General features: G+C 44.7%; 1 protein-coding gene across 1 annotated transcript; it reads right to left on the bottom strand.

The window, feature by feature from the left end:
- Window positions 1-922: 922 nt before the first annotated feature.
- LOC105042570 (uncharacterized) lies at window positions 923-22,349 on the bottom strand. Its single transcript, XM_010919853.3, has 5 exons — window positions 22,078-22,349; window positions 3,835-4,086; window positions 3,594-3,737; window positions 2,759-3,502; window positions 923-1,395 (listed from the first exon to the last, which is right to left on the bottom strand). The coding sequence occupies exons 1-5, from the start codon at window positions 22,192-22,194 to the stop codon at window positions 1,165-1,167; spliced, it is 1,488 nt and encodes a 495-aa protein (XP_010918155.1). The 5' UTR covers window positions 22,195-22,349; the 3' UTR covers window positions 923-1,164.
- Window positions 22,350-23,574: the final 1,225 nt, after the last annotated feature.

The raw sequence follows: 23,574 nt of genomic DNA, 5'->3' as shown, positions 1-23,574 counted from the left end.
AGATATATTTTTTGATCGCTTGCTGCATATAATTTTTGATGTATAAATACTTTTAAGATAGTAGAATACATCTAATGATTTAGATTATCAATATAGAACCCTCATTATTCAATTTTGATCTGACTGAATTTGAATCAAAATTCGATCGACCTTATACGAATCTATCCCATGATAATAATATAACAATACTATGCTACTATCCATTTTTATATTATAAGTCCTTTATTATCATTTTCTTATAAAGACAGTAACATTCAAAAGAAAAATTAGAAATGTACTCCCTTCGTAATTCAAAAGTTCTACTACCACAGCAATGGCAATGGGGCTCAAGCCTGATCGAATGTAGATGAGCCTCAACCAGTGAAAACCATCAGAGAAACAGAACCGACCGCGGACGATTAAAAAAACAAACGAGAAATGATAGACGGCCCATAGGATGGGAAAACGGATTCTGAAATGCGTTGTCTCTTGGGCGCTGCACTTTTCAATCGCCAACCTGAACAACTTTACTCCAGAAAACATTTGACTGAAACTGTGTAAAAACTTAGTAATGTATGTTCCAGTTGGTGTCACATCCCACATGCACCATGCAGAGGCATTAACCTGCCCTCCATTTGCTAATTAAATTGTCCTCCATAACAAAATAGATAAATGACAACCATACGAGCTGCCACCATGACAAGGTATAACTGGCCTGCGGGCCAACTCTATATCTAACAAAAAACATCATCCAACAAATATATGAGGTTAATGCCCACCATTTTCTAATTAAATTGTCCTCCATGACAAAATAGATAAATGACGACAATACGAGCCGCCACCATGATAAGATATAACTGGCCTGTGGGAATGCTAACTCTGTATCTATAGCATCATCCAACAAATAAATGAGAATAAAGATACATTAAATCAGCAAGCTATATTGTCAACTCTAAATAGAATATTAGAATTTATTCATATGTACAAGATTTTCAGGTTACATAAATTGTTAATGCATGCTTTGCTTATTGCGATGCTAACTCCAGAAGTATAGACCCATTTGATAGATGTAGGGATAGAAATAACTATTAAATAAAGAAAAGTTAAAATAGTCTCAAAGCAAAAAAGTATAAGTTATTCATATGTACAATTTTCTAGAGTTTCTGTTCATGGTAAATGCGTCATTCAGTTGACTATACAATCCCCTGGATTCCCAGACGAATCTCCATTCTCATCAGAAGAACTATTTCCATCTGTCAACTGCATTATAAGATCCACCAGGTCAGCATTACCTGGCCAGTCTTCACCACGGTGCCCCGAGTTGGAACGTCGCCGCTGCATTGCCAACACCTGCGCTATCATGTCTTCCGGGAATGAGAATCGGTAAAATCTGCTTCTTCTCTTATGCCGCTTTAACTGGTAATATCGCAGGAGCCGTATCGTCAAGGCCATCATCACAAATGTCACCAACATTTCCATCATGATGATCATCAAGATCATAATGAACAGGACCAACATCATCATCATTATCACCATGAACATAGAAATCATCATCACCATCAATGTCATAGTTGATTAGTCATCGCCATAGTAATAGTCATAGTCATCAAGTTTAGAGCAATCAATTTGAACAGCCATCGGTACCTTCATTACTCATGGAGCAGCAGAGAAATTAGCACTTTCTCTGCTGTCCACTCTATGTAAAGCCTTGAAAACTCAAATCAATTTTTCCAGTTGGCAGGGGGAGAATTTCAGCTAGAAAATCTAGTGTAGGGCTCAAAATGCTTACGTTTTATTTTGACAAAAGTAGGATACGAGATGCACTAAATAGTACATGGTCACGGATGGCTAGTCAGATGAAGATGCGGAAAAACAAGTTTGCTCATTAATAGACATTGCCAAATCCAGAAACAGAGATTGCAAAATGAAAATATAAACCATCGGACATGATCTACAAGATCTGAAATTTCTACAAACAGAAAAGCACATTTTCTGGAGACAATATGAAAAGCACCTAAATAGAGTGATTATATACAATTAATTATTCTAAAAACACAATCGGTTTTTAGCCATGTATATCCTTTAAAAAGTGTTCATTTGATCATTTACCTCTCAAAGGAGCAACACAAATACACCCCTTCAAAAAGTCAAACTTGTATACGTGCTGCTCCAAAAATATGAAACTTGCATGTGCCCGTCTAAAAGTTTACAACTCACATGACCCTTCTAAAAATTTGAAACTTGCATACAAGGTCCTGCAGTTTGCTTAAACGCTCCAAATGATAAGTAACAACATTATTTTCCTTTATTTAAAAAAAAAGAAGAAGAAACAACATGATTACTTTTCTTTTGGTTTACAAGGATTTTTGGGAATAAAACCTTTGAAAAGTACTCGACTGTTTACATGTCCTCAGAAGTATGAAAGGTACAAATGAATTATCGGTTTAAATTTCATATATTCTCCACAAAAACTTTTCAAAATTTAAGAATAACTAAGGGAAAACAGTTAATCTCCAAGTTAACTTTAACCTAGACAAACTAAGATAAGAATGAAGTGACTGCAACATTATAATAAGACTTCACATTCAAATTTTGTACTTTTAGAAGGCGCATATGTGCACTATTCATAGTTTGAAGGGTAAATAAGAAACTGTGGACAAAAATCCTGAAAATACAAACATCAAATGAAGACAATTGATACCAATTGTGCTAAAAAAGAACCAATAGTGCAATAGCAAAAAGCAATTGAAATGCAAGTGGAAAGCAGCAGAATTCATACCTCATCCATATTTACTGGTGGGGCTGGTTCCAGGGCATTGGGAGTCCAAATCTTAACATCATTCTCAATGCCGCTACTTGCAATCACGGTGCCATATGGATGAGGTTCAATACAATTTACCACATACTTGTCTCCTTCCATGGCACGCAACAATTCCCCATCTCTCTTCCTCCAAATGAAGATTCGGCCACAGTCTGACCCACTAGTGACATACTCACAGTTGGGACCAAAAAAGCTCACACCCTTCACAGTCTCACGGTTATGGTGTCCCTTGTATACTTGAGGTTCAGGCAGATTTGCATCAGCAGGGGATGATGATGAAAATGATTTGGACCCATCTCCAGTCTCAATGTCCTTGGCTGCAGGTTTTGGGGATTTATGGACTGGGTTGGGTCCCAAACCTTGATCTTTAGTGAAAAGATAAATCAGCTCATTACTGTATGAGGTCAGCAGCTCACTCTGGTCTGAGAATGCCAAACCTGTTATTCCAACATGTCCATCACCAATAAGATGTGGTGGGCAGAAACAGTTGGTTGGATAATCACAATCAGTTGATCCATCCCATTTGTACTTGCGGATGTCATAAACTCGAGCATATTCATCAGTTCCTGCAATTGCAAAAAAATTGGGGTTCCTTTGATCTATTGCAATAGCATTTAGCTGAACGGTTTCCTGATACTCCAATCTATCAGGAAAAGATTTGCATGTAAATAGCTTTGTAGCAGATTTTGTTCTCAAATCAAACTGCATAAATGGTGACTTTGTTAGCCTTATGTAAAAGCGACTCATGCTTACAAAGGAACTGGAGAAAATGTAAATCTTATAAAGAACTCACATGTTGAACTAGGCCATCTTCACCACAGGTATAAAATATGTAAGGGCTTCCAGGCTCAATGGCTAACTTATGAGCCCGTCCTTCATGTTGGGCTAGCAATGAAGTCAACACCTTTCCACCTTCACGTATCTCAGCATGTCTCACCTGGTGATATAAAGGAAATATATGCATTCCTTTCATGTCCACAATACATAACAGCTGAGGTTTAAAGGGAGGGAGGGAGAATGGGAACAGCACATACCTCCCCATCTGCAGCACAGGTAACAATGATCCGATCCTCCATGTATGGCATGAATTTTGCTTGAAAAACATTGTTTGAATGACCTGAGTGGAAGCACAATTTAACAAGACCAGCATCCCAATTCCACAAAATTACCATTCTGTCATCAGAACCAGACACAAGAATATCGCCATCTGCATTGAAGCTAACAGTATTCACACAGCCTCGATGCTTCTCCAGTTTTTTATGGATTCCCAAGCGCAGAACAAGGTCCTGTTAAAAAAAAATATAAGATAAAATATGTATAGAACACAAAATTCAAGGAGAATATCCTATGTAGCTCCAATTAAGCAAGTTAGCAAGGTAGTCATTCAAACAAGGGAAACATCAAGTCATGATACATAGTACCTTAGGTTGCGTTTGGTGTATTGCCAAGCAATCTTTGAAGGTAATGTGGATTGCCTTCAGTAAAGATTGCCACCATTAAATTGTCAATAATGTTGATTATTGTGTTTGGTACACACAGGTAATGTTATAGTAAAATTATTGAAAATTTTGATTGATATGCTTGGTATGACAATCAGAATACCGATAATGTGAAATCAAATCCCCAAAATACCCTCAATAAATTTGCCCGGTGCTCTATGTAGGTGTGGTGGTGGTGCGGAGAAGTGGCGGCCGAGGATTCTGGGAAACCGCGGGCACTGGGGAGTTGGGGAAGGGCGGGCGCGTGTAGAGCCATGGGGGTGGTAGGAACGGGCGTGGAGGAGCCGCGGGCCGAGAGTGCACACGGAGGGGGGGTGAGGGGGAGGGGGGAGGGTTGGATAATAAGTTGTATGATTTCTTTAAAGGATAATTTTGTTCAAAATTTTTATTGCAACATTGGCACAGAAGTGGTAATCTGGATAGCCACCCCTCCCCAAGACAATCCAGATTACCTTCTATGTGACAATCTGGATTGCCAAGGTAATCTGGATTACCATCTAAAAAGTATACTAAACACAGTAATCCAGATTATCACATTAAATTGCTAGCAATCTGGATAGATTGCCAGCTACCAAATGCAACCTACACATAAAACCAAATTAGAAAAATGACTATTCATAGAAATATTTTAGATTCATTAAGGATTTAGAAAAGAAATTTGGGGAAAGCTGCATATCATGCAAAATTTTCGGACCCTCGGTGATAAAGAAATCAATAAAACCATCCAAGAATATTCCTAAATGTGATAAATGCACGAATTAAAAGAAAAAAGAAAATTAATTGGTTTTTTAGGCCTTTAGAAGTTTCCAAAAGACATAAACCTGTTCTTTCCCTACACCTGATGTGATGAAGGCCGCATTCTTCTTAGCTTCTTAATCAAAGCGAGAAGTTGAACAGAAGTTGAGGCTCCCAGATTGTCTCTCGGCACAATAAAATTAATTTGGTTTTTCAATATGGAAAGTTTTATCAATAATTTTAGATAATAGCTTTGAGCGTGGAACTGATTCCTTGAGATAGTATCCAGGTGCAGTATCAACACATGGTCCACCCTTCCCCCTACTCGCACTCTCAGCCCACACATGCCCGTATATATTGTGCCAACAGAAAATGAATTTCATATGGTACAGTGGTAAACTACTCCTTTGTTGACTAGTCAGTAGTTGCATCCTGGCTGCCAATCCAATCAATGACAGAGTACTTAATTGCCAGACTCTAGAGTAGGTAGTAAGTGCGCACGTGGATCCGGGTAAGTCGATATTTTACAAAAACTTGAAGCATTTGGGAAGCAGGTGAAGGTTCAAGATTCTGGGAGATTCCAAGGTGGAAATGTCATCCTAGTTAAAAGATTTCAGCTGCAAAGAAAGATTATATAGGAAAATCTGGCCCTATGTAATCCAGCAATTCATCCAACTATGAACTGCTTGCCCTCATAAATCACTTAAAGGGCGAGTGGAGTTTCCCCATGGATTTTAGAGAGAAGATTCCTTATTTTCAAGTTAGCAAGTGCTACTGAATAAGCATATGTAATCACAAAAAAAAAAAAGAGAGGTGGTTTTCATCAATATATCTTTATTATAGCCCAAACTTTGACTTCGTGTTTGCCTTTTTTCTACTCACTTGTTGATTGAAGTCAATAGAATCAAAACATCCACTTTCTTTACCCTCATTAGAACTCATCATACTTACTTACCTTCAAGGAACTTCATAAAGTCAAAGTATTCAAGATTATCTAGCCAATCAATTAACTATTTAAATGAGGATCCAAATGATCCTAAGGATCATTTGCATCTTCCCTAATCATACTCATGCAACATCATCACTGACATCACAAACTCCTCCATATCATAGCAGTCATGTGCACCCTAAGTACCATGATGGCCTCGGCAGCTCCAGCAGGTAAAGGCAGATCCCTACGTTGTAATTTGTAAAAGAGCCATGACAACTCAAACATAGACAACCAAAATTATCTGACAATACCCAATTCATCTGCCGCAGCATTTCTAGCACAGACAGAGTTAGACAGCTTGTTGCCAAGAATGCCTATTGTTGGTGCAAAAATCCGCTTGCGCCGGAGAAGCTGGAGTCGAGGAAGTCGCGGTCGCCGCCGGGACCTGCAAAGGAAGTCTAAACCGGAGGTAGGGTTGCTCCGGCAAGACCCTCCGACGCTCAAGTCAGTTCTCTGCCTCAACAAGAATGGAGTGCTCGAACGGAGAAATTACCAGAGTTTTTAGATGAAAGATGAGAGCTTATCGAATAACGTATCTGGGATTTCCCTTTTATAGACGGAGAGGGCAACAGATTGATAGCGACGCCTGTAACCGTCTGGTAGTGGGTCGCCCAGAGTCAGGAGGAATTTATTGCGGAGAGTAGTGGAGCGGGGTCGTGGCTATTGCCGTGGCTTGCCACGCGGGATCAGTTACGGAGAGTGGAGCGGCATCCGCTGTCGTGACTCATCTGGGGGTGGTGGAATCGCACAGGATCCGCCGCAGGGAGTGGAGCAGAATCATGGCCGTTAATACAGCCTGTCAGGGAGTAATGGGGTCGCGTAGGGTCCGCCGCAGGGAGTGGAGCAGTGTTGTCCGTTATTGTGGCCCGCCAGGGGGTCCAGACTTGTCGGTCGGAGCTTGGTTGGAGTCGGTAGCGAGGTCCGGCACCCGTAGAAGCCCGGACGAAGTCTACTTGCAGTTGGGGTCGTGGGCAGGGTCCGGCTCCCGCAGGAGTTCGGACGAAGTCTGTCTGCAGCCGTTGGTGTAGAGGACGGAACTCGGCTCCCGTAGGAGACCGGGCGGAGTCCTCTCAGAGTTGATGTGGCGGACGGAGTCCGGCTCCCATAGAAGTTCGGGCGGAGTCCTTCTGCAGTTGAAGTTGGCGATGGAGCCCGGCTCCCGTAGGAGTCCGGGCGGAGTCCTCCTACAATTGAAGTTAGGTGCGAAGTCCGGCTCCCGTGGGAGTCCGGACGGATCTTACCGGCGGTTGAAGTTGGCGACGGAGCCCGGCTTCCGTGGAAGTCCGGGCGGAGTCCCCCTTGAGGTTGGAGTCGTGGGCGGAGTCCGGCTCCCGTGGGAGTCCGGGCGGAGTCCTCTCGGAGTTGAAGTCGCGGGCGGAGCCCGGCTCCCGTAGGAGTCCGGGCGGAGTCCCCTGCAATCAAAATCAGGTGCGAAGTCCAGCTCCCGTAGGAGTCCGGGCAGAGTCTACTTGCGGTTGAAGTTGTCGGCGGAGTCCGGCTCCCGTAGGAGTCCGGACGAAGTCTATTTGCAGCCGTTGGAGTCGAGGACGAAGTCCGGCTCCCGTAGGAGTCCGGGCGGAGTCTTCCTGCAATTAAAGTCAAAGGCGAAGTCCGGCTCCCGTAGGAGTCCGGACGAGGCTTACCGGCAGTTGATGTTGAGGACGGAGCCCGGCTCCCGTAGAAGTCCGGGGGGAGTCCTCCTGCAATTAAAGTCAGGTGCGGAGTCCGGCTCCCGTAGGAGCCCGGGCGGAGTCCTCCTGGAGTTGATGTCGCGGGCGGAGCCCGGTTCCCGTAAGAGTCCGGGCGGAGTCCCCCTTGAGGTTGGAGTCGTGGGCGGAGTCCTCCTGGAGTTGATGTCGCGGGCGGAGCCCGGTTCCCGTAGAAGTCCGGGCGGAGTCCTCCTGGAGCTGATTCTGCTGAGGACTTCGGCTGTGGGTATTTTATACCCAACACCAGTCCCCCTACTTCCGAGTTTGAATTTCGAACGAAGGAAGTACAGAGAGATGGGCACAGCCGAAACCGTCCCCTCGAATCCTGCGCACTGCCGCCCCCAGATATTTTGGCATTACATGTGCGCACGTTAGAGCCCTTTTTCCGGTTAAGGCGACCTGAAGAGTCTTTTCGGAACTCCCGCCGAAACGTGATCCCAAGCGTCGCGCTACGAAAATTTGCGAACAGTCAATCCTCGATAGCGGCGAGTGGGACACGCGGGACACGTGGCATGCACCAATTGGCCTAGGGACACCCGTCGCCATAACTGCGCTAAGATCCGTTGGCTATTTAAACCCCCTACTCTTCCTTCGGGGCTTCATCCTGCCGAGAGAACGGCACATTTCTTTCGTCTGAGAGCCTAGCTACTCAGCCACTTCCTCCGCATCGGTCCTTGCCGTCTTTAGCCCCTCGATTCTTCTCTAAGGGGTTCCCACGTCATGTCCTCCACCCCGGAGGCCATCCTCGAAGGGATGTCTAGGGCTTGGAGGAAGGCGAGGAGGAGAACAGCGGCCGGTGAGTTCTCCGGTCATCAAGTGGCCGCTAAGGATCCCCGTCGTTTCAAAGGGGGCTCAAGGAAGAATTCCTTCAACAACAGGGGTTTAATAACGGAGGCCGCCGGTAAAGGTATTCTGCCCGAGAATTTCGGAGTAGCAAGGCGGGGTGATACCGGTCAAGAGGGCAGAGCTGTCGTCACAAGCTGTAGCGGGATCCTTGACGCCGTCGGGGCCGAGGGACCAGAAGCGGTCGACGTCGACGGTGGGGCAGTAAAACTTGTTGCGGGGGCGGTGGAAGTAGCGCATGCCGACCTTGCCGGAGCGTTTTGGACGGTGATTACCACGGAGTATTCGGTGATGACGCATATCTCTGGCGCCACCGTTGCCCCCAGGGTGACTCCGGTTCTTCTTGAAACAGGTCTTCGTCGCCGCTGCCGTTGCCCTTACCGCCCCCGGGAATCTATCCCATCCTTTTCCCCCTGAGGTTGGGACTTCGGAGGTGGGGCGAAGCAAGGCGGGGCGAAAGCCGATAGGCCCGCCACACGCACTGGACACGAAATGGGAAGAGAAGTTTGCAGCTTGAAGCGGCTTCCGGTGTATCCTTTCCAAACCGTGTTCTCGATGTCGTCGATGATGTATTTATTATTATTATTTTTTTTTTTTTTCTGGCCCACCGGGTCTTGTAACGTACACCTTGTTGGTTGAAAAATGAAAAGGAGATTTTGTTACCTCGTCTGCATCTTGCATCGAATAGTCGTCTGTCGAACTTCTTTATTCTTCTTTCTTCTCTCTTCCTCCTTTTCTTCTTTTCTTTTTCACGTCGTCCTAAGGTCATCGACGACCTCTTTTATTCGTGTAGGATTGTTATTTGCCGAGCTCCTTTTCGACTTTTACGCCGTTCGAAGATACCCGGTTGTCATTTTTCCGTCAATGGCTGCAGGCTCGCTTGGGGCCATTCGGGCCTGAAGTCCCTCCTAGGGCTTGAATTCGGGGATCCGAGCTTCTGTCACCCTAAGTAAGTTGTCCTATTTTGTGTCGAAAACTTCCTCAAGAGCTGGGACTCCCGACGGGAGCCCCAGTCCTTGCGGTGACAGAGTTTTCTGTACCTCGACCGCTGTCCGTTTTTCAATCGTAGCTGTCATGGTCCATTGCCTTCCTTTTTCCTTTTCGCCCGGAATTTTTTCCACTGAAGTCAAGGCGAAGTTCGGCTCTCGGGGGAGTCCGGACGGAACCCTCCTGTGATTGGAGTCGTGAGCGGAGCCCGGCTCCCGTAGGAGTCCGGGTGGAGTCTTCCTTGGCGTCGTGGACGGAGCCAGCTCCCGTAGGAGTCCGGGTGGAGTCTTCCTTGACGTCGTGGACGGAGCCCGGCTCCCGTAAGAGTCCGGGCCTTCCACTTTGCTCGAGCCAGGGCGAGGTTCTCCTCCCGTTCCCGACCCTGCTGTGGGGGCGCGTTAGGGCGCTGTAAGGCCTCTCCCCCCATCCGGTCTAAAAGAACCGAGCCTTTGACTTTGCTCATGTCAGGACGAGGTTCTCCTCCTGTTCCTGACATGGCTGTGGGGACACATTAGGGCGTTGTAGGGCCTCTCCCCCCATCCGGTCTAAATGGAACCGGGCCTTCGACCTTGCTCAAGTTAGGGCGAGGTTCTCCTCCTGTCCCTAACAGGGCTGTGGGGGCGCATATGGGCGTTGTAGGGCCTCTCCCCCCATCCGGTCTAAATGGAACCGAGCCTTCGACCTTGCTCATGTCAGGACGAGGTTCTCCTCCTGTTCCTGACATGGCTGTGGGGGCACATTAGGGCGTTGTAAGTCCTCTCCCCCCATCCGGTCTAAATGGAACCGGGCCTTCGACCTTGTCGGGACGAGGTTTCCCTTTCATTTTTGATACAATTTGTTTGCATTGTCCAAGGACATATAGGTATGTGATTTTCAATTAAAATGAAGTTACTGGTAGTACATCCGTAAGTTTTTCGAGCTCCACGGTCGCGGGAGGTCGGCTCCTCCGAGTTCCTTAAGATAATAAGTTCCGGGCCGGACTACTTTGACTTCATACGGTCCCTCCCAGTTTGGGGCGAGTTTCCCTCGGTCCTGAGGTTGCGAGACAGCGGCTCGTCGAAGCACTAGATGTCCCGCTCCAAAGGCTTTGTTCTTAACCCGGGCGTTGTAATATCGAGCAACCTTCTGTCTGTAGGCTGCCATCCGAACCTGAGTTATCTCTCGTCTTTCTTCCAGTAGGTCGAGGTTGGCTCTAAGACCTTGCGAACTTTGATGTTCGTCGAACGCCACGACTCGTGCTGACGGGAGTTTAAGCTCGATGGGGATGACGGCTTCCGTACCGAAGGCTAAAGTGAAAGGGGTCTCCTCCGTAGGTAGCCTCTGAGTAGTTCGATACGCCCACAACACATGATAAAGTTCGTCCGCCCAAGTTTCTTTCGCTTTTTCAAGCCTTGTCTTAATCCCCTGCAAAAGGGTTCTGTTGGTCACCTCAGCTTCGCCGTTCGCCTGGGGATGGGCTACTGATGTGAAGTTGTGGGAGATGTTTAGATCTTCACAGAATTCGGCAAATTTCGCTCCCGCAAATTGTCGTCCATTATCTGTGATTAGGGTTCTAGGCAGACCGAACCTACACACGATCGATTTCCAGACGAAATCTTGTACTTTTGCTTCCGTGATTTTTGCTAGTGGTTCGGCTTCAACCCATTTGGTGAAGTAGTCGATCGCTACGAGGAGGAACTTCCTTTGCCCAGATGCCATGGGAAAAGGGCCAAGGATATCCATCCCCCATTGTGCAAAAGGCCATGGGGCACTCAAGGGTGCGAGCTCGGTGGTGGGCTGTCTCTGGATGTTGGCGTATCTCTGGCATCGATCACACTTTTTGACATATTCAATCGAATCACGATGCATCGTTGGCCAGTAATATCCCTGTCGGAGCAGCTTGTGGGATAAAGATCTAGCCCCCAAATGGTTTCCGCAAATCCCCTCATGTACTTCCCACAAGGCGTAGTTAGCTTCCGAGGGCCAGAGGCATTTCAAGAGGGGCAAGGAGTATGATCTTTTGTACAATTTGCCCTCATAAAGGATGTACCGGGAGGCTTGATTTCGGAGCTTCCGAGCCTCCTTCGCGTCCTGGGGAAGAACTCCATCTCTGAGATAGGTTATCAGCGGGTCGACCCAGCTGGGCTCGTGGTCGATCTCCATTACGGGCCGCGATTCTTCTGTACTCGGGTGTTTTAGAACTTCAAAGAGGACGCCTTTGGGTAATTCGGCCGGAGCCGATGTCGCCAGCTTGGAGAGAAGATCGGCTCTGGTATTCTCCAGCCTTGGAATCTGTCTAATGTTGAAGCTGCTGAAGGCGGGGGTGAGCTCTTTTACCTTCTCAAGGTATCTGGCCATACTGTCCTCCCGCGCTTCGTAACTCCCGCTGACTTGCCCCACCACCAGTTGAGAATCACTGTGCACCCGGAGCTGACTTATTCCCAGCTCTCTGGCGATCCTTAGTCCGGCGATCAGAGCTTCATATTCCGCTCCATTGTTTGTTGCGGGGAACTCGAAACGCAGAGCGTACTCCGCGATGACTCCCTCCGGACTGGCCAAGATCAGGCCTGCACCTGCGCCCGACATGTTGGAAGATCCGTCCACATAGAGGGTCCAAAAGCGATCGGAGGGATTGGTCTCTTCGTTGGGGGAGTTCGGTTGAGACTTCAGGTCGTCAACTTTGCTTTGCTCAGGTTCGGCCTCCTCTGGAATGGTGCACTCTACGATGAAATCTGCCAGTATTTGGGCCTTTACTGCTGGTCTAGGTCTGTAGTTGATGTCGAATTCCGTGAGCTCGATCGCCCATTTTGCCATTCTTCCGAAGGTGTCAGCCCGGTGCAAAACCGCCTTAATCGGTTGATCGGTGAGTAGCGTCACGGTGTGCCCTTGAAAGTAGGGTCGGAGCCTCCGAGCTGCAACCAACAAGGCGTAGGTCAGTTTTTCTAATTTGGTGTACCTGGTCTCGGCGTCCCTCAGCGCGCGGCTAATGTAGTAGACTGGTCGCTGGACTTTCATTTCTTCTTTGACAAGGACGGCCGCGAGGGCCATGGGAGAGACCGCTAGGTATAAAAATAGTTCCTCCCCAGGTTCAGGCTTTGCCAACAGCGGGGGTGAGCTAAGGTAGCTTCTTAACTCTTCGAACGCCTGTTGGCACTCAGAGGTCCAACAGAAGTTCTTCGGCTGCTTGAGGGTTTGAAAGAAGGGCAAGCACCATTCGGCCGACCTCGCGACGAAGCGATTAAGAGCCGCTATCCTCCCTGTGAGGCGCTGAACCTCTTTGATCGACTTTGGGGCGGTCATCTCCTGGATGGCGCGAATTTTCTCTGGATTGGCCTCAATCCCGCGCCCTGATACCATGAAGCCCAAGAACTTTCCTGAGGTTACTCCGAAAGCACATTTAGTTGAGTTCAGCTTCATTCTATAATTTCGGAGAACGTCAAAGGTCTCCTCGAGGTCGGCGACATGATTTCTGGAAGACTTGCTTTTTACGAGCATATCGTCCACGTAGACCTCCATGTTTCGGCCGATCTGCTCTTTGAAGATTTTGTTCACCAACCGTTGGTAGGTTGCGCCCGCATTCTTGAGGCCGAAAGGCATGACCCTGTAACAGTAAAGGCCGCGATTAGTGATGAAAGCTGTCTTTTCTTCATCTTTCGACGCCATTCTAATTTGATTATAGCCGGAGAACGCGTCCATAAAGGTGAGGAGCTCATGGCCTGAGGTCGCGTCCACCAGTTGGTCAATTCTGAGAAGGGGGTAGCTGTCCTTTGGACAAGCCTTATTCAGCTTTTTGAAGTCTATGCACATCCTCCACTTGCCGTTTGCTTTTTTGACCAGAACAACATTGGAAATCCAATCAGGATAATTGACTTCCTTAATGAATCCGACCTTGAGGAGCTTATCCACTTCCTCGGCTATCACCTTCTGCCTCTCCGAGGTATGACTCCGAATTTTTTCTTTCGTCGATCGATGCTTTGGATCGACGGCCAGATGATGCTCCATGACTTCCGTGTCAATCCCCGGCATGTCTGCTGGAACCCAAACGAAAATGTCCGCATTCCTTCGTAGAAAATCAATAAGACGCGTCCGCACCTCCTCCCCCAGGTTGGAGCCAATTAGCGTCACATGCTCCGCGTTCCCATCATTCAAAGGGATTGGTACCAGATCTTCGATTGGGCTGCCCTTTTCTTCGGTGAGGTCATCGCGAGCATCTAGTCCATCGACGGGACAGGGGTCAGCCTGATCGCTTCTTTGCAAGGCGATGTTGTAGCAGTGTCTGGCCAGGGCTTGATCTCCCCGGACCTCTCCGATCCCCTGGTTGGTGGGGAACTTCAACTTCAAATGGTAGGTCGAAACGACAGCTCGGAGAGCATTGAGGCCGGGTCGGCCAAGGATTGCATTGTAGGCGGACGGCGCCTTCACCACCAAGAAATTCACCAGAGCCCTGGATTGCTTTGGATATTGACCCGCGGCCACAGTCAAAGCTATCATTCCTTCTGTCGGAACGGCGTCACCGGTAAACCCTACCAGGGGGGAGCAAATCGGCCTCAGATGACCGCCAAGAGCGGACATTTTTGAAAAGGCGTCGTAGAACAAGATATCGGCCGAACTTCCGTTGTCGACAAGAATGCGACGGACGTCGTAATTTGCTATATTCAAAGAAACTACGACTGCGTCGTTATGAGGGAATTGGACTCCCTGGGTGTCTTCTTCGGTAAAGGTTATGGGTTCTTCAACCTTTTGCCGCTTGGGGGATGCAGCCGGTATGTTGGTTGCCTCCAGCCGGGATCCTCCCGAAATGGTGTTGACGGAATCCGATAGAGGCCGATCGTCCGGCCACTCCTTGTCGGCGACCATAGTCGGAGGTAGTTGTGCGAATGCCTCGCGAAAAGGCATCAAATGAGGAAAGGAGGAGTGGGTGCCGGATAAGATGACCGGAGGTGGATCCGTTGAGCGCTCCTTTAAGAACAAGGGTATTGCGAAGACACAGACCCTTCCTCTAGCGCCAATCCTGTTGGTGCAAAAATCCGCTTGCGCCGGAGAAGCTGGAGTCGAGGAAGTCGCGGTCGCCGCCGGGACCTGCAAAGGAAGTCTAAACCGGAGGTAGGGTTGCTCCGGCAAGACCCTCCGACGCTCAAGTCAGTTCTCTGCCTCAACAAGAATGGAGTGCTCGAACGGAGAAATTAGCAAAGTTTTTAGATGAAAGATGAGAGCTTATCGAATAACGTATCTGGGGTTTCCCTTTTATAGACGGAGAGGGCAACAGATTGATAGCGACGCCTGTAACCGTCTGGTAGTGGGTCGCCCAGAGTCAGGAGGAATTTATTGCGGAGAGTAGTGGAGAGGGGTCGTGGCTATTACCGTGGCTTGCCACGCGGGATCAGTTACGGGGAGTGGAGCGGCATCCGCTGTCGTGACTCATCTGGGGGTGGTAGAATCGCACAGGATCCGCCGCAGGGAGTGGAGCAGAATCATGGCCGTTAATACAGCCTGTCAGGGAGTAATGGGGTCGCGTAGGGTCCGCCGCAGGGAGTGGAGCAGTGTTGTCCGTTATTGTGGCCCGCCAGGGGGTCCAGACTTGTCGGTCGGAGCTTGGTTGGAGTCGGTAGCGAGGTCCGGCACCCGTAGAAGCCCGGACGAAGTCTACTTGCAGTTGGGGTCGTGGGCAGGGTCCGGCTCCCGCAGGAGTTCAGACGAAGTCTGTCTGCAGCCGTTGGTGTCGAGGACGAAACTCGGCTCCCGTAGGAGACCGGGCGGAGTCCTCTCAGAGTTGATGTGGCGGACGGAGTCCGGCTCCCGTAGAAGTTCGGACGGAGTCCTTCTGTAGTTGAAGTTGGCGATGGAGCCCGGCTCCCGTAGGAGTCCGGGCGAAGTCCTCCTGCAATTGAAGTTAGGTGCGAAGTCCGGCTCCCGTGGGAGTCCGGACGGATCTTACCGGCGGTTGAAGTTGGCGACGGAGCCCGACTCCCGTGGGAGTCCGGACGGAGTCCCTCTTGAGGTTGGAGTCGTGGGCGGAGTCCGGCTCCCGTGGGAGTCCGGGCGAAGTCCTCTCGGAGTTGAAGTCGCGGGCGGAGCCTGGCTCCCGTAGGAGTCCGGGCGGAGTCCCCTGCAATCAAAATCAGGTGCGAAGTCCGGCTCCCGTAGGAGTCCGGGCGGAGTCTACTTGCGGTTGAAGTTGTCGGCGGAGTCCGGCTCCCGTAGGAGTCCGGACGAAGTCTGTCTGCAGCCGTTGGAGTCGAGGACGAAGCCCGGCTCCCGTAGGAGTCCGGGCGGAGTCTTCCTGCAATTAAAGTCAAAGACGAAGTCCGGCTCCCGTAGGAGTCCGGACGAGGCTTACCGGCAGTTGATGTTGAGGACGGAGCCCGGCTCCCGTAGGAGTCCGGGTGGAGTCCTCCTGCAATTAAAGTCAGGTGCGGAGTCCGACTCCCGTAGGAGCCCGGGCGGAGTCCTCCTGGAGTTGATGTCGCGGGCGGAGCCCGGTTCCCGTAGGAGTCCGGGCGGAGTCCCCCTTGAGGTTGGAGTCGTGGACGGAGTCCAGCTCCAGTGGGAGTCCGGGCGGAGTCCTCCTGGAGTTGATGTCGCGGGCGGAGTCCGGTTCCCGTAGGAGTCCGGGCGGAGTCCTCCTGGAGCTGATTCTGCTGAGGACTTCGGCTGTGGGTATTTTATACCCAACACCTATGTTATTCTCTTTTTGTTTCTTCCATGGAAAAAGGACATCTTCTGGTTGTTAGACTTCAACAACAAAGATAGGATTCTATGAATGTTGAAATTGAAGCAAAATGCACTAAATGACACCATGACATGATATATGCAGCTATAATAGAAAATGATTTTTTTTAAAAAAAAATCCAAGATGCCAAAGTTAGAATCTATGAGGAAGGAAAACAAAAATTGTCCTAGAACAATCTATGGAACTATGAAGCCGAGACAAAAATATCTATGTATAGAATATGGAAATGTTGATATAAAAACTTTGAAAAAGTAAGATACAATATGGCTGGGATCAAGGATTGCCAAACTGACCCAAACCTAGCGGTTTGGCCCGTACTGAACCAACACCAACCCAAAATGGTTTAGTCTATTTCAATGGTTCAAGTTATATTTTTTTAAAAAAAAAATCTCTCCGAGAGCTTTGAGAGCTATCTCACACCACTCTCTCCGTCTCGTGCTCAAAGCTCCCCCCCTTTCTTTCTCTCTCTCAATGCCTATCCCCATCACAATGCCTGGAACCCTTTCTCTTGCCAGATCTAGACAACCTTCTGATCCAGACATTGATAGCAAAGCCTCAAGCTTGCTTTGAGCCCTCACAAAGCCATCCTCACCGTCACAAAGCCATCATAAAGCCATCCCCATTGTCATCAAGTCCTTGCGAACTCACAGATGAATCTAGAAGCCTCTGTCTCCCTCCCTCTCTCTTTTTCGCTCTCCTTCTCCCTCTCTCCTTCTCTCTCCAGTTGTCCCTATGTTAGTATGCCTCAGAAAGGCATGGTCCAAACCGGTATCATGCCGAACCACTTTCTAGCCGATACCTATGTGTGTGCATGTGTTTTTTATACATAAATATATGCATGCATACATGTATGAATGGCCGTACGAGAGAGAGAGAGAGAGTGTACAAAAGCATTTATAAAGCATAGTAAATTATTGAAATTATGTAGTCCATGCTTTAGTCAATATCAACTCTTTCACTTATCATTCAAATCCACATGCCTTAATCCATACTTCATATGTTAATATTAAAGCCATAGACTACAAAACTGGCATTAGGTTAATATTAATAAAAGAACCCAAACAACCTTCTCCACATACTCGGAGGTATCAGAGAAGTATCTCCAAGTGTATCAGGGAAGTATCCAGAGTTTTTTTAAAATTTTAAAAAATAAGATACTCTACAGATGTACCAAACATGTACCTTAGAAATATCTGGCAAATATCAGCATTTGATATGTATATGAAATGGATATGGTATGTGATTAAGTACCCCTCATTCCTATGTTGAACATCAGGACAACAATTAGAAATCTATGGTCCCTAATGCAGAAGGCTAATTCAAATATTTTTTAAAAAAGAAAAAAAGAAAGTGCAATCGGAACTAAAATCGAACTTTAAGCTTTTGATATATGCAATAACTGCCTTAGAATTATCTTGATCTGATACCAAATATAACAAAGCCTAAGGTTATAGGATGGCTAAGGAACAATTGGTCGAAGACTATAGGATCCTGTGCATTCAGAATTCACAAAGTGGCCAGCGGAACAAAAGCAACAAAGCAGAGACTAATGGTAGGAGGAAAAAGTAAGAGCAACACTAGAACTACTTGATGACTAATCACTAAAATAAAGACTGATATCTATGCCAAACAATTTACACTAAGATCACGAGCACGAGCAAAGCATATGGTCAAAATGGACTAATTATTCTATAGAGAAGAATGGTGGCAAGATAAATTAGGGATGAAGAGATGGACAAGAAAGAATCAAATAGGAAGGATTTAAACAAAGGTGCAAATAGAGGAACTCAACAAGTTGATTAGCAGCCATTTTACCAAGTTTCTTGTGCGCTATGTGATGAATGATGACAAATCGAATCTCAAAATTACAATTAGTACAAGCTGATTTCTCCCCAATAACAGCAGTTTTAAGCAAATAAAAATATATAAGGAAATTCCAACAAATAATTTCAGCGCCAATCTATCTATTTCAGTTTATAAACTACACAATCTATCTATTTCAGTTTATAAACTACACAGCTTATACATCAATTGGCTGATGAATCTGCAAGAACAGCAAAGGAACATGTATTATTCAGTTAAATTCCCATCATTTTCCTTAGAAATAGCCTATATAGCAGAAGGAAGACTACTTTAAAGGTAAAGGAAGGATCATGTATCACTTCAACTTACAGAAAACTGAGCTTCTTGCTAAGTTTCTACTGTACATCTGTAGTTTGATTTCACCACTTAAACAGAATCTATGGCTTCAGGCCATCAGCATTAAAGAGTTTCATGTCTTTTGCATATATCTCTCCATCCTTGTAGGCTAACCCTTCTAATATGACTCTGCATTCCTTATCCTGAGACTAACATCTATTTCAAGATAAAAGTTTCCAAAATTTTGGAAAGTGACATAGTTCCTAAAATAAGAGTTGTAGTCCTAATCAAAATAGTATAAAAATTAAATTAAAAAAGAATAATACAAGAGAAATGCAAATATAAGCTTCTGAGCCTCTTCATGCAAGTTTACAAATGGAATCCTCCTTGAAGTGGCAGCTGAGGGAAAAGAGAGTGGTTTTGGTTGTTCTATCTATTCCACTTTTTGGTTGTTCTATCTATCAACACCCTTGTTATTTCATCTCTTTGATTGCCACTTGCAAAAGGAATCATATGAAGCGTCAAGCCATTTTCATGATATCTAACCTAAAATCGATGTGCCTTGTTTCATCTCTTTGATGGCCATCTGCAAAAGGAATTATATGAAGCATCAAGCCATTTTCATAATAACTAACCTAAAATAAAGGCCCCCTCTTCCAGGCAATGGAAGTTCCACAAAACAAAGGAGCATTTGAAGTAATCGGTCACTATTGCAGACCCTTTCGTAACTTACAGCATAGCAAAGATCTAGACTGCTCCAAACATAATCTAAAGACCTGTAAGGTACCAACATGACCACCATACCATATTCTATTCACTGTGTTCTGGTAAATGTAAAATGCAATCCTTGATGACAGTAAGAGAACAAAAGAGCAAACCAAAAACTTCAACCTTCCCCCTTTACATGAGAAGTTAGAAGAATAGCGAGACAGAAGAGGAACAGAAACCAAGAGAAAATGGGTTCTTTTTTGGGGCTTTTATTTTTTTTGGGTTGGGGGGCGCGGGAAAGAAGAAAGTATGAGGGACCAAGTCTTCTTTTATGAAGGACAAAAACAACAGTTCTCTTCAATTACAAGGTGGATAACAAGAGGGAAAACTAGAGAAAGATAGAGAGGTAACAAGATGACAGGAATATGTTCAAGGTATGACGCATTAAGCATCATTTAAAACAGCATTTTAAACTTAAATCATCCCTTCATTTAATCATTGCAGACTTTCCTAATATCCATTTATTTATTTTGAAGCACATAGTGGACACCCCTTAGATATCATGTTATTGTCATATAACCACTACAGTGAAGGGATGTTTTTCATCCTCAACATTGCAAGTTTACAATTATCTCCTGATAAATATTTCTTGTATGCAAATGAAAAAAAAAACCAAAAGAAGAAGAAAGAAAGAAAGGAAACTAATTTTAATGTCTATATCGCAAGCATAAGCTATGCAACTGTAAAGAACCTGATGGTCGAATGCTTATTAAGATCCTAGAATATAAGCTACCAACATATATGTGCTAGCTTTCCTGGTGTTTTTAAAAGGCACAAAGAAAGTAGAGAATTTAAAATGCATCACTTATAAGAAACAAAAATTAATTGGTATTTTCAAGATTTTGTTAGTTTAACAAAAGAGAAGAATTGGTATGTAACACATGTCACAAGTAGTCAAATTGCAGACAAAGATTTGAAAAGCAATTATATATATGATATTATTATGAACATTGTGAAATTGTATTTGAAAAGAAACTATTTAACATGACTATTGTTGCCAAAGAGGTAACGTTTACTACTTAATTAAAGGTCATTATAGCATTGATGACAAATCATGTTGTTTCTAAAGACGGTGGATGAATTTATTCATAAGCTATGTTTTCCAACTTCTCCTACTGCTCCCTTGTCAGTGAAACCCTCAAAAAGTTTACAATAGATTGCAAAGAGTTCTACAGAAGAAGGACACTAAGTGGGACAAAAATCCTGATGATTAAGGTAGGGACTAAGGTAGAGTAGGCTAGCCTTCAGAATGACAAGGGGATTTGTCACCACTTAATATTAGTTTCAAGGATGATAGTCTTTCCAGTTTAGCTTGCTTTCTAATTAGATATGCATGGGTTTTGATCGTTACAAAATGAAACAACAGTTGAGAATAAAGAGAGGAAGGAATGAGAGGAAGGAGAGTGAACATAAATAAGGACTACATGGAGGGATGTTTGCTTGTAGTTGGCATTTTTCCTCCTCCTTCTCTTTCCCTTAAAACAAATAAATCAATATCATTTGGGCCTTAGCCAAAGTCATGCCCAGCTCTACACGTTAAAGAAGACAAGGAACCAAACAATCAAAATAAAATACAACACATGCCCTACCAACATCCAACAAAGTTAAAACAAAGAAAAAAAATCTAGCCAGCTGTTGCTCCCAAAAATTACTCTAAAATATTCCTTAAACACCACTAACATCCCCCTGAGGACTAATTTGCTGAAACAACAACACCAAATCATCTATTTGATGAACTCATGGTCCTAAAAAAATAGCTCAATTATGTACATGCAATAACATGAGTCCTTGCAAGTTTTGCACTATTTTTTTCTTCTAAAGTGCCCTTGATTACTTTTGCAAAAGTTGACCACCTCACATAGATTCTCCTTCGAGAATTCCCATGCCAAACTAACTAGCAATCTAGAGAGGAACCAAATCAAGCAAACAGACAAGGGAAAGTAGCTTACAAGGTGACTTTGATAATTAATCACTTGCAATCATATGATGTATGTGAAGAAATAATTCAGAAAAGCATGACTCAAACTTCATATAGTTCAGTCATATTTGAATATTCTGATGGAATAGCTATACTGCAGAGATATGTACTAGTTTTCTCGTGGTTAAATTCAATCTTTAAAATACCATAAGCGGCAGATTGGTGGCCAAGGAACCACTTAGCACCTAAGTGCTAGGCAGGCACCTAGAGGTCAAGACAGCCGAAACATGAAAGAGAAGCCTATAAAAGAAACGATAAACAAATGAAAAATAACATTCTCCATATTCCAAAATAATTAAGGCGAGCACCTAGTCTTGATGTCCGTACAGCCAAGATAGTCTCCATCTATAATATCATTAAATTAACTACATGTTGAATTCATCCATTCGCACATACATGCATACGTGCATATACTCTTTTTTATTTGCCACCTAAATGTTCTAGGGTTTCTCACGTCATCAAAGGGCTACAGCTATATCTGAAGCATAAAGCTATTTCCTCAAATACTTTAATCTTCAGTGTCAAAAACTTGTAACCAATTTCCAGTAATTCCTCAAAGAAGCTAACGATTGTCAATTTCAGTAAAATCAGAAATCTTGAAATTATTCTTGTTGCAATACAAAATTGAAATTTTCACTTCGATTCCACCATAACAAAATCGTTTGATCGTATAAATCCTCTTAATTAACAGCAAAGCGATCAATGAGTGTTTTTTGGAAAAAAGATCACATAATTCTCCATGTAGAAAATCTTTTTTTTTTCCCCTATGGCTTACCGATTAGTGTGGTCTATCTTCGAATCACGCTAAAAATCATTCTTCTTTCAAGCCGCAAGATAGCCCCCGCATAAGACTCGAATATTGGCGGCGAAAAGGGGAAAAAAAAAAAAGGAAAGAAAGAAAGACGATTTGAGATCAAACCTCGGAAGCCGCGATGCGATGGGCGAAGGATCTCGGGGAGACGTCGCCCACCTCCCGGTTGCAGAGCTCGACGATCCTGCGGCCGAAGCCCCGGCTTCTCTTGCAAGCCCTTCTCATCGCCTCTCTCTTCTTCTCTCACTCCCCACGCAATGTTCGACGAAAAGCCAGAGAGACGAAACTAGCTAGCGCCGGAGATCCAATCGACGGGAGGATCGGATCGATCGGCCGAGTTCTTGGCCAGCGGTGGTGCGATAAGGAAGAGGCGGCTCTCTGCTGATAAAAAGAAGATGCCTCTCTCCCTCCCACCCCCGGGGTGTGTACTACGTGTTGCGTGCTGGCTGTTTGCATACGTGTTCAAAAGGGGATGGATGGCTGGATGGTGCGTGTGTGTTCGGATACAAGCATCAGTTTAGTGGGGATTAGACTGGTGTGGCAATCAGGGGGCTGTGTAACCTGTGTTCCCCTTGCAAATGACAAGTGTGATACATCATTGAGAAAAATCCAAATGGTTGATGGTCGGTGACTCGGTAATTCACCGTGCTCTTTATTTATTTATAAATGCCCCAAAGAAAGGCAAATTGTACCAAACATATAGATTGCATCAGAAATACAGAAAAAGGCAAGAGCACACCCCTTTTTTTTTTTTTTTGGCCTCTACAAGTCAGGAAAAAAAAAAAAATATGGATGATTATGTTGCTAATGAGGTTATTGAGATATATAAATTACTAATTTTTTATATATTTTCATATATTTTTCATATTTCAAATATTATATATATATATATATAGTCAGATTAGAATGACATTGATTAAATTTAAACTCAGATCTGATCAGATCAAAACTCTATAATAGAGATCTTATATCAATGATCCAAACTGTTGAATAAAATATACTATCTCAAAACTACTTACACATAAAAAATCATATGATTTGGAGACCTCTAACCTATGCATCAAGTAGTTAAAAATTGAATAATCTAAATAAAATTAAATTATATATATATATATATATATATATATATATATATATATATATATATATATATATATATATATATATAGTTAGATTAGAATTAGATCGATTAAATTTAGACTCAGATTTGATCAGATCAAAACTCTATAATAGAGATCCTACATCAATGATCCAAACTATTGAATAAAATATACTATTTCAAAACTACTTACACATAAAAAATCATATGATTTGGAAACCTCTAGCCTATACATCAAGTAGTTAAAAATTGAATAATCTAAATAAAATTGAATTAGATGTATTTTTGGATCACTCGATATATAGGCTAAGAATTTTTAAATCATATGATTTTTAGTATGTAAGCAGTTTTGAGGTAGTAGATCACATCCAATGACTTGGATCATCAATATAGAACTCCTATTATCTAATTTTAATCTGATCAAATTTGAATCCAAATTTGATCGATCTTATCAAAGTCTACTCATATATATATATATATATATATATATATATATATATATCACA

This window comes from Elaeis guineensis, chromosome 4 (assembly GCF_000442705.2).
Source record: "Elaeis guineensis isolate ETL-2024a chromosome 4, EG11, whole genome shotgun sequence".
Classification (NCBI taxonomy): domain Eukaryota; kingdom Viridiplantae; phylum Streptophyta; class Magnoliopsida; order Arecales; family Arecaceae; genus Elaeis; species Elaeis guineensis.
The sequence above is the reverse complement of the archived record's forward strand: the minus strand, read 5'-3'. Positions and strand labels throughout refer to the sequence as shown.